At 42.1% G+C, this 11,994-nt stretch overlaps 1 protein-coding gene across 2 annotated transcripts in view; it reads left to right on the top strand.

Moving 5' to 3' along the window:
- The first annotated feature begins 2,864 nt into the window (after window positions 1–2,864).
- Window positions 2,865–11,994, top strand: part of wwp2 (WW domain containing E3 ubiquitin protein ligase 2) — a 56,662-nt gene continuing 47,532 nt past the window's right edge. For both annotated transcript variants that reach the window (XM_030731611.1, XM_030731610.1), the window contains exons 1-4: window positions 2,865–2,931; window positions 5,668–5,749; window positions 9,792–9,948; window positions 10,240–10,361. In XM_030731611.1, coding sequence (XP_030587471.1) covers window positions 5,680–5,749; window positions 9,792–9,948; window positions 10,240–10,361 — 349 coding nt within the window. In that variant the 5' untranslated portion in view covers window positions 2,865–2,931; window positions 5,668–5,679. The remainder of the gene's footprint in view (window positions 2,932–5,667; window positions 5,750–9,791; window positions 9,949–10,239; window positions 10,362–11,994) is intronic.

Below are 11,994 nucleotides of genomic sequence, written 5' to 3'. Positions count from 1 at the left end.
TTATGGAAGCTTACCACTTCTCTGCTTTGGACAAATATCAATGAGTTGCAGCAAATTCTAAACCCTGTAAAAGAGCTTTTTTTTGGTGTGTGTGTGTGTATGTGTGTGTGTGTGGGGGGGTCACTGTCTTTTTTGGCCCAAACCAAAACTAACCTAAAGAAATCTGAGGATGTCAACAGCCTGTGCGTCATCTGCTGGGATAAGATGGGGAATGCTAAGAAGTGGGACTCTAGCTCGAGGGGGAAAAGAACTATTTCAGAAGGTTTATTTTGTGGTTTTTAAATTTATTTCTGCTGTTTTTACTCTCACAGTGTTTCTATTTTCATTGCACTGAGCATGGAAAAGTCACCAGAATTTCCTGTGGGATTAACAATGTTCTTATTTTATCTTAAAAGAGCACTCAGTCTAAAGAAGATATGAAAAATGGCATCTCAAAACCTTGTAATGTGCAGCTCTTACAAATGCCTATGCAATTAGGTCAGGGCCCTGCAATGCAAAGCCAGGCCAACATACCCACTTACCCCTACATCAGCAATCAGGATAAACGGTCACACAAAGGTGGTGAGCCAACCCAGGCTGGCTATGAGCAGCAGCTGACCAATCACAGACACCGACAGCTGCTGCACATCTGTCAGTCCTGTGACAGGAAAAGCGCTGTACAGTATTAAAAGGGCTGTTTGAAGCCAGGAAGGAATGTCGGCAAAGCGGCTGTGTAGTTACCGGACTTTTCAACATCACAGCTCCATCACTGAGACGTGAGAATCTGATGGATTTTCCTCCATTAATGTTTCGATGTGGAAACATTTTATTCTTTATTCTTTGAGCTGCAGCCCCGGTGCTGTTAAACAGTGTGAAGAATAAATGTAACAGAATTTAAAAGCATCTACAAAGTTTCTCTTTACTTGACGATCATCTGTAAGAAATGATTTTATTGTTCAATAAACCTTAATTTATGTGTACTTTTGGTCTTTTAATCACATTTGCATGTCAGCCTGCATTCATTTTATTTTTTGCTGGCAGTAGACAATCACAAATTTTACCTTAAGTATGAATTTTTTACAAATATATGCAACAACTGAGCAGTAGTACAGTACTAAGTACTGATCTGCTGCTGGAACAGCAGCTGCTACAACAAAAAACACACCAGTGATACCAGTTTAATCAATAAATTGCCTTTCACTTGATCTGCTGGCAAACTGAAGGGATTTCCACGTCTCCTTCATCAGGCTGTGAGACAGGAAGCTTCAGTGTTTAAATGAGTCCAGCTAAAAGTTTCAGAGCTGTGACGTGCAGCCGTCACCTCAGAAATAAACAGCAGCACTAAGAAGTAAAATAATGAACTCAAACTAAAATGTTGGTTTTGTCGAGGCAGCCAATGCAAAGAAAGCTCGATGGTGCTGAATTTCATTCGGAGTACCTCTCAGATCGTTGCAGCTCCACAGCAGTGACTTGTTCAGGCTCTTGTTTTCAAATGAAACCATCTCAGTTCCTCACCCTCATCTCGTCTCCCCGTCTTAGATCCCAGGTGCCTCTACCGGCGTTCCCATCAGTTAATCTGAGCTAACATTTACCTTCTGAAAGGAATCCTGCTCGTCTCCAACACTCTCATCTGATCCAACGTACAATCAGCTCACAAACATGTATTCTGTTAGCACGAGCATTTCTCTCACATGCATTCACACATCTAACACTCTTCTTGATCGATCAGCTTCATGAGCAGGGACCCATTTTTTCCTCTTTTTTTTTTTTTTTTTGCCTTTTGTCAGGTGTGGGATATGATCACAGTATGGTGATGCTCATAATTTCACCATTATTTTACAGCATTTTGACATGAAGGATGTTTACCTGTGCATCATTTAAATATGCAGAGGTGTATACATTTGGACAGCATGGAAAGGACTAACCAAGGAGTGAAATCTAACACACACCCAACTCAAAACCTTGTCACAGCACAGTTTGCTCCCAGTTCATCAGCTGCATCTGCAAAAATGCCAAAGATAAAATAGACTGACAGGCATAAAATTGTATTTTTGCAACAACAAGGTGATTTCTAGAAAACTGTTGGCATATCTCAGCATGGTGTGTGCACTGTGTCCTTCACAAAATTGAACAAAAATAAATAATAATATATTATTATTGCTGAAGACCAGATTATTATGTCCTGTTAAGTAAAACCTTAGAACTGAAAGAGGATGTTCTTTCATTTTACCTTGACTGTATTTATCACAGGAAAATAAAGACAAAAAAGAAAAAGCAGGGAAATTAAATACAGGATAGTTGGCCACTTTTTAAAGAGGCCTGTTATCTCTGTGGGTCTCCACAGCGGGTGGCTCCACATGTTTCGCAGACACCGGATGCCCTTCCTGACACAACCCCAAAGGGGTTTGTGTCTTCAACTGGGATCAAACCGGGGATCTTTCAATTGTTATGTGAAGTTGTAAACTACACTATGGAGCCACTCAAATGTATTTTTTAAAATAGATACATGCATTTGCTTTCTTCATTGTATATTTGATTGATTTTCCATGATTTGTAAGAGAGCATCTCTAACAGAGGCTTGCAAAAATGGATAAGGTACAAAAGTGAAACTTATTTATAAATTCACATTTGTTTGATTAAATTATTTACACATGGTAAAACTTCCATACTTCCTCTGATTTTGTTTGATTAATTAAGACTTGTTTATTCTGTTTATTTTATGTATAATTTCCAAAATAATACAGCTACTGTGTGGATAATTCGGTCTGTCTTCTCACAAAGTGAAATATAATAATACAAAAAAATATATAACTGAACTGCGTGCTGTTTATTATTGTTTACGACCCACAATCCTTTGTGCAACGAGAACGCCGTACCCTGGGTCACGTGGTGCTGTCACTGAGGCGGAAATGAAAGTTCACTAGCGATAGCGGCGGAGCACAGCTGAAAAAGGTACGTCCAGGATCACAAATAAACCTAAACTGTTATCGTGTCAATACATGTACGCTGTTCTGAGGAGAACCGTGAGGCTGTGGGTGAGGCTTTGCTTGCTGTCAGCTGATTAGACCGGGTTTTATCCACATGTCCTTTAATAAAATCCCTCCCAAGAAGCTCGCTGGCTAGCTGTTAGCTTCTGCTAGTCAAGCTGGCGGGATTTAGGTTCGCCAGAGCGGACATTTGTTGGCTTTCCTTTCGAAATAGATGCGAGTGACACTCCAACACGGTCGTTGGCGTTTTACTCACATTTGTTTCGAGAATGTGTGTGGCTGTAAACAGTTTGGAGACCTTTGCTGGCTTTTTTTCTTGAGTTAAATTCGCCTGAGTTGTCCGATAAGCCACTGAAACCTGCTAATTCTAAACGTTGGCGCTATACCTGTCAAATATAAAATTGTAATTTTACGGTTTGTATTTTCCATTAGTTTTAGGACAAAACACGGGGATTTTCGACATTTACATCCTGCTGATAAACGTATTCATCTGCTTCTTTGTGTGTCCGCTGCTTTCAACGCTTTGAGAAAAATAGAAAAACAAACAGGAAATTTTATTTTGAAAAGCTGACCAGAAGCGTAAACGTTTTGTTTGGCTCTCGTTGACGGTGATGCACAGAAATACCTTGATCACCTTCCGCGTTTGTATCGGGTGCGCAGCGGCCAGAGGTATTTGATATAAAAGAGTTTGTCCGGGCCAGTCAAACCTTTATTAGCTCTTATGAAGCTGAGCCGGCTGCCAGTCAGCCTGCTGGGGCGAAGAGACGCTGCGCAGCCTCCAGCTTCTTTCGCAAGGTTGACGGAGGATGCTGTGCTTTTTGTTTTGATAGCGCTCATCTGTCTGTCCGCAGACCTCAGGTGGATGTTGAGGCTATCCAACACCCGCTGAGTCCATCAGACTCGGATCAGGTCACCTCTGGCTGGGTTTTGTCTGGGTTGCGGGTGCGATGCCTGAAGCAGTCACCTTCAAAATGAGGATTTCACCCCCCCCTTAAGCAGTGTTAGGGTTAGGCTGTTTTTCAGTATCAGCATACTTTCAGACCAGAGTTCAGCTGTGCTCTGTACTGACTTTGCAGTGCTTTAAATTCAGCAGAGTGCTCTGACTTTCCTCAAGGTGATGTTGCTGGGGTTTGATGAAAGTCGTGGCTTTTCCCTTAATATGTGACAGGGAGACAGATTGCTCCGGTAATGGAAATTCTTTAAGCTACTCAGTACACCTTTAATCGACTTTGTATAAGGTTTGCTCTGATATTATGATCAGTAGCTAACAGCTTATAGATCACACTCTCTTAAGAGTATAAAATAGTTAAAACCAGCTCCACCTTGGGCTGGGTGATGTCGCTTTTTTCATTTATCAGTATTGTCATCGTCCCCTGTGACATATATCAGCATAAAAACACTCCAGTTTAAGGTTATTAGTGGAACAAGGTTTTAAATCACACAGCATTATTACAGCATCCCTGAATCCCTGTGCAAACACACAGCTGTTAAATGATGATACTGTATGAGGACTCCTGACTGTATCCCGGTTCTATAGAGCCAAATTCCCAGTGAATGTGCTCTGATTCATGCGTGTTTCTGGAAGTGTGATCAGGTATGAGCTCTTGCATTAACCAGCAGCATTCTGGCTGTTTCAGTATATATTAATTTTACATGAGTGAGCCTTTTATATAGTTGCATTGCCTCATGGCTTCTGCCAGATTACAGTGTTTCCCGCAGATCTCTATTTGTGGCGTGTGTGTGTGAGTGTGTGCGCGTGTGTGCACATGCTTGCAAAAGGCACTTTCCCCATTTCAGAATTTCCTCAGTATCCTGTGACAGTTAAATAACTGAGTGATAGAATCGACTGGCTCGAGTGAGATCCACCTCCACTGTCTCGGGCCGGAGCCGGAGCCGGTAATCCCTGTTGTGCTCTGCAGCCTCGGGGAGCTTGCTGTAGTACCACGTGAATGAACCAGTTCTCCAAAGCGAGGAAAAACACCAGTACCATCATCATCTCACTTGGTACCATAGTCATTTCTTAAAACCAAAAAGACGCTGCTCTCTTGGTCGCAGCTTATTCTGTTGCATCTTTGGCTTCTTCATCGTCTGGCCCTCCCTGCTGCTTGTGAGTCTCTCCAGTCTTTTAAAAGACTGTTGTGCTACCTGGCTAGCTAGCATAACTTCCATTGGTGGAAACTTTATAAATGTGCAGTTGTAGGTGTTGTAATTTTCTGCCATGTTTGTCCTGTTTGGATTGTAATTTGTTGTCTTACATGAGTAGCCCACCTGAGCACCTGAGAGCAGGACTGTCTGCTGCTATGAAAGATGTTTGTTTTTTTTGTTTTTTTTTGGGGGGGGGGCACTTATCACTCCCCTGGAATGAGTGTTGAAGGACTGGAGGTGCAGTATGGTGACAGTTTTATGTTTTTGTGTCCATAAGAGGGAGAAAAGCAGAACCCAAAAGGAAGTGTTTTGCTTCCAAGATTTAGTCATTCAGTAAATTTCCATTTAAAACAATACAGTGAGAACATTCAGTATGTTCACACCTTGCTCCAAATTTACCAGCTAATTCAGTGCAATGTGGTCTCCACATTTCTAATCTTTTTAGGGAATCCAGTAAATCCTCCTGCACAGAGGAGTGGTATCTCCCACCATGCATCTGTTTGGGATGCAGCGACGGTATATTGTAATATTTTGTGTGTCTGTGATTTTTTTACAGAGCTGTGATGTCATGGCAGCTGCCAGCGTGAGCAGACCTGGCAGTGCCCAGACCGCTGAGAAGTCTCAGTTGACCTTGAAAGGTAATGGGTTTTTTTTTTTTGTGTTGCCGTAGTGCTCAAACAGACAAAATGACAACACTGCACAACAGAGGAAGTGTGGTACAGATATGTTTTATTTCTCTGTCTGGCTGCATGTAAGGCAGTTTGCTGTCACACATACGCATCTTTCATAACATGAATGTGTCCTCTCTGTAAGTTCAAAGTGTTTTGGTTGAGAAGCCATGATCGTGCAACTTTGCAGAGGTCAGTTTTGTGTCATGTAATCATTGTTGTGGAAACAGATTAATTTTTTTTAGCTTGGTGAGAAAAGGAGTGCCAGTTGATACCGGGTATAAAAGTTGATTTGAGTTATAAACTGAGATAAGGAGGTAATAAGTCTGTAATAAAAATGTGGAAAAATCCTGCATTTGATTTTCTTCCTACTGAGACTCAGTACAGAGAAGATGATCCAACTGCACGGTGCCAAAGTTAAGTCCAAAAATCCACAACTCCCTGTCAGTCCAGGGTTCAGCACAGTATAAACACAGGAGAAACACTCTAAGCAAAAACCAAGTGGAAAAACTTAAACCAAGACCTTACCTGGAAAACCTGAGAAATGTCCACAAGTGTCGACTGCCAAGAGTACAAAGGTGAGTTGGCAAGAAGCAAAGGAGACCTTTATAAATAGGTGAGCAACTGGCTGCTTGGGAACAGGTGGGAAGGAGAACAAAGGTGTGGAAGTGGAAATAACTAAAGATGAAGACAAACAGGTGTTACAAAATATAACAGGAAATGAGGGACACAAGCCACACAACCCCAGGCTTCTCTCTGATGCTGTTTGCTTGACTGTTGGATGTTTGTTATAAGATGATTTTTGCAAAAATGTAACAGCCAGGATCCACAAAGTTTGCAGCTCAGATAGCTCACAGCTTGGCTCGTTGGACGAAGTTCCATCACACTGCAGTGATCGCTGTCTGTGGATTAAAAAATGAGTAATAATTTCAGTCCATCCACACATTTATTCAGTCTAACACCTACATCACAGCTGTAAATGCCACTTCTTCTGATGGATGTTCAGTTTCACAAATCAGATTTGGAATTGAAAATATCGCACACTTATAGTCGTGATGTGTACTTAGAGTATACAAGGCAAACACAGATATGGTTCAGTGCTCCTCTGGTAACCCTGGTATGTTACCAATATTTCTGCATTATTTTTAGACTTAATTCTTTGGTATTTTTTTGTTGTCATTCGCTCTTGTTAGTTTTTTTTGCCTACCATCAGCCCAAGAGAAGATATGGCAGAGTGAGGACCCGACACTGGCGCAGAGAACAGAGGGAGCCTGCTGGTTGTAGATCATGTTGAGCTTTTTTTTTTTTTTTTTTTTTTTTTTGCAGGAGTTGAGACAAAGCAACAAAAAAAAAGATTGACTCTAGATCGCTCCGATAGAGTTTTATGATCTCATATAGAAGTGGGCTCTGCAGCTTTAGTAAAGTTCTCAGGGTTTTATTATCAGTTGACTGGTGAGGCCTGTTCCTTCATTGTTCTCTGACAAATTAGACAGCTAAGGGATGATTCCAAGTGTATTTGGTAGCTGTTCACTGGGACTCTTAATGTGAACCATGTTAAAGAGATGTTGATGCAAGTGAAGAAAATCCTAAATAAACCCAGCAGAGATGGCAAAAACTTTAAAAGAGGTCAAATAAACAATCTCCTCTTAAGTAGAGTGAATGAACTGACCAGCTCAGCAACACCAGAAGGCCTGAAAGCCCACAGAGGACGACTGAAGTGCACAACGAAGCAGCTCATGATCCAAAGCATACCATATGATCTGTTAAACATGGTGGAGGCAACGGGCACGTTTGGCTGCCGGTGAAACTGGTGTTGATTGATGATGTGGCGGTGATGTCCATGGGTTCTACACTTTTTCATCCAAGCATTCAAAGCAGTGCTTATATAGGCTTCAGACTCTGTCCAGCATAAGTTACAATAGCAACTGTGTGAACAGTGGTTTTGTTTTTTTTTTACATTAATTTTCACAAGGTTTAGTCTGTGTGTTTGGGTACAGTGATGAGTACAGACACACACACCAGTTAATTGATGCTAACAGGCTACGTAGTAAAATACTAGAAGTTCACTCACAAAAACTGAACCGCGGTTTGTTTGGATGGGCATTACCACACAGCAGACCATAATAATTATGAATTCTCTTTTTTTTGGTCTTTAAGGTGTCCAGAAAAGTTTGACTTTCTTTCTCCTCCTTTTTAAGAACCTTTTTAAAGTTCAGAGAGTCATAACCACAGATTTCGTTCACTCGAACAAACGAGCGCTGACTCAGGTTTTCATTTCCTGAGCTGCTCTCAAACACCGTGTACCCTCCACCTCCACCTCTCCCACCTCCGCTCACACCCATGAAACTTCCACTGATCAATTCTTCCATTTCTGGCACACTTCCACCTCCCTGTGTCACTCCCCTCCTGTTTCTGGAGCGCTTCAGATGAGTCACCTTATGTTATACCAGATGTTCAGAAGATCTGAGGTCACCGACGTGTCTCTGCCAGTGTGCTGAAGGATCATCTGCAAAAAGGAAGAACAGACAGAAACTTCCATTTTTTTGTTAATATGTTACCATTTATTCTTTCAGTCAGTAGTCCTGATCAGGTGTACTCTGCGCGACACTGCTAGTTCCTCAGTTTGCAATCTTAGGAATCAGTGATTCACTGTGAAGAAATCAGCCCTCAGAGGACCGACACATGTGCCAACAATAGTCTCAGCAGGCCTGCAACAATTCAGAGTGTCTAAGTCTGCCTGAGTCCAGCTGTAAACTTTTACCCCTCTCCAAAAGAAGCTTTAAATCAGTGACGTCACAAGTCAGAGACTGCAGAAAGTTTCCTTACTTTCAGATGCTCATTCCACCTTAAAAACAGCATCAGTAAACAGTAAAAGGTTCCACCAGTGAACACTGCCCTCCAGTGTCCTTGCGCCACTTCCTTGGCTGGATTTTTTTTTAAACAAAAAGGCTTTATTGTAATCATGTAATTATTTTTCCAAGCTTCAAGCCCTTTTTCCAAGTCCCATGAAAATGAATGAAAGTGACACTGCAGACATTTTTCTTCCCTCCACTAGAGGGCAAAGTTTGTATTTGTGTGTTTACGCTTCCTGATTCTCAAATCCATCCTGAGCAGGCTGTGACACAGAGTACAGCAAAATGCTCAAAACAGCAACGTACTCTGTCAGGATAATCGGTCCCCATTCTTGCATGGTACACTGTAACACTGGTTCACGGTGGGGCCTGAGCCTATCCCAGCTGACATGAAATGAAAGGTAGGGTATACAAGGACAGCCCGCTACTCCACCACAGGGCAAACACACAGAGACAGACAACCAGAAACCCTCACATCCACACCTGTGCCTAACTGAGAATCAGTAATCACTAACCATGCAGGCACTGAGAGAACATGCAAACCCCACACAGAAAGAGCCCATGAGACCACCGTGCACCACCGTGCTGCTTCACAGTTTAAAGTAGTGAGAAAACAATCTCATAATAGTCAGGATTGGGGATTTTTTGAGTGTTTTAAAAGAACTTTTTTTTTTTTACTATGAGCCAGTCAGGTGATGTACCTGCTGGAGACACCTGAGACTATGCAGGCAAACTCTTGTTACTGGAATGAAAGCGAAACGTGTGACCTTTTTAAAACACATGTAAAACAAAACTAAACTTCATTATGGTGAGTGGGCGTGTCCACAGTGAAAGTGTTTATGGTTTTCCACGTGACGCTTTCAGCTCCGAGTCTCTTTCCTATCAGAGCTGCAGCCGTCCGTCGATTAATCGTCTACAAAAAAAGTTTAGTAATCGTCTGCCCCCCCCCCTTAATAGACAACTGTTTTCCCATTTAAACTTGACATGTTAAGATTTCTTTGCCATACGTGACAGCAAACAGTCGTCAGTTGCAGTCCCATTTTTAGTAGATGAACCAGCGTTTGACCTTTGTGTATTCATCTGTAACCTTACATGCTTTAATGTGTGTGTGTGTGTGTGTGTGTGTGTGTGTGTGTGTGTGTGTGTGTGTGTGTGTGTAGTGGTGTCAGCGAAGCCTCAGTCCCCAAAGCTGCCGAACCGTCACTCTCGGCTCAGCTCCTTCGTCGAGGTGACTGCAGACGGCCTGACCAGCGAAACCAAAAAAACAGGCAAACGCAGCGGGCTCCTCGAGCTGCAGTGGAACGAAGACCTCACCCTGTGAGCGAGCACCACACACACGCACTCAGGCTCTCATCACAGCCAGTGTTTTATTACTGAAACAGTTCAACAGAACATTTAAAATGAACCGACAGAATATCCCGCTGCAGCGTGGTTAATGTTTAAGTGAGATCTTGTTGGTTCTTCTGCAGAAAGCTTCTTTCCTGACAGTAAAACAGCTCATTTAAAGTATTTTTCTTGAGGCCGAGCCTGTGTTCAGTAGGTAAAGTAAATGTGGAACAGGATAAAATAATAATTTGTAGCTGACGTGTTCCTCATGCTGTTTTGCAGTAATGTGACGCCACAGAGCCGTCTGGATTTGAAGCTGTGGAGCTGCCACACCCTGAGAAAGGAGCTGCTGGGCAGCGCGACCATCGACCTGCTGGACACACTGCGCTCACACGATGGCAAGAGTAAGGACACACACACAGATTTTGGAGTGCGTGTCAAGCACAACTGGGCTGTATATATTTACTGAGACTTTGTTACTTTATTTAACAGCAGTCGGTGCATTTTTCTTTTTTCCTGGCTGTTTTATAAAAATATAATTTAATTTTTTAGTAACTGAAACACCACTTAAACCACTGCTGTGAAACATTTCTAATTACCATCCTGATGATTTTCTTTCTTGTTTGCTTAGGTTTAACCAAACTTATAAGCAGTATGTTAAGGATTATACAGTCTGTATACAGGACATATTTCATGCACAGAAAGGGTGTGTGTCCTCCAGAGGCTTCATGAAGGCATCAACACCTCTATGACCAAACACTACACAGGAAAATTGAAAATCTCAGCATACATGCACGACAGACACGATCAGACAGAAGCTGCTGAATGGCAGTCAGGTCTGAATCCTGCAAAGACTGAACTTCCCTCTGCTGCAGTCCTGAAACATGTGCACTCTCTAGTAGTTCTGGAATTGTGCATGTTTGATAAAAATATCATAGGAAATATTAATATGAACATTTTTTTTACAACATCTTTTTTAGAGGCTGTGTTACTGCTTCCTCTTACGTCCCTTCCTGGGCTTTATCTTAAATCTAGATAGTAAGAAGCCTCCTGGAGAGTGTCCTTGGCTGCATGTTCTGAAGACATTTTGCCATGGAAAGGATCCTGTGATTATCCCCCACTTTTCTCTTTTCTGTGGATGTCAGGGTCTTTGCTGCCAAGATCATCAGTGTGTTCTCTTACTACGAATCCACCAGTGCTGCTGTTAAACTCTGAGGAGAGCCTGTTTTTGAGGTTTACTCTAACTACATCTGTGTTTTGGGTTCGTAGCCATGCGTCCAGATATGAATGCAACACTTGGAATCATTGCGATGATGAAGAAATGTCCTGTCCTTTGAAAAAGAGAGCAGTACATGTTAAAAGCTGTAATTTCCAAACCCCGTCCCTAATCTGAATCTGAAACCCTTGAATAAAGTTCCTTGCTCATCTCAACCCAAAAAAAGTATGTTTCTGAAGACTGGACTTTAGTTCATAAACCCATCTAGGTTCATCAACTGTTCTGATTTACTTGCATCTATTATGTCTTCTTTCTTCTTCTTCTTCTTCTGCTCCTAGTGGATCATCTGCCTCCATCCCCTAACATCCTCCTCTGTCACACCAACCCTCTGTATATCCTCCTTCACTACATCCATGAGCCTTCTCTGTGGTCTTCCTGTTTTCCTGCTGCCTGGCAGCTCCGTCTTTAACATCCTTTATCCAGTATCTCCACTCTCCCTCCTCTGCACATATCCAAACCATCTCTGCCTTGCCTCTCTAACTTTGAGGTGGTTTGGAATAGAACAGAATAGAATAGAATGCCTTTATTGTCATTATACAGGATGTAAGCCATTGTGTATTACATGTATTAAAAAAAAATCCAATGTGGATGTGAAAATAAAGTTTCTGAGCCAAGCAGGAAGCTGTGGGCAGATCCAGTGATGCACGTGTGCAGTGTGAAAGCTAACCTGGCTTTGCTCATGTGCCATCTTGGAGTCCTCTGTCCAGCTCTCCTTAACACTACAGTTAAAAACAACTGTACAGATTACAGGTGTGACTTCA

This window comes from Archocentrus centrarchus, chromosome 6, assembly GCF_007364275.1.
Source record: "Archocentrus centrarchus isolate MPI-CPG fArcCen1 chromosome 6, fArcCen1, whole genome shotgun sequence".
NCBI lineage: Eukaryota > Metazoa > Chordata > Actinopteri > Cichliformes > Cichlidae > Archocentrus > Archocentrus centrarchus.
Note: the sequence above shows the minus strand (reverse complement) of the source record. Positions and strands in the feature narration are given on the sequence as shown.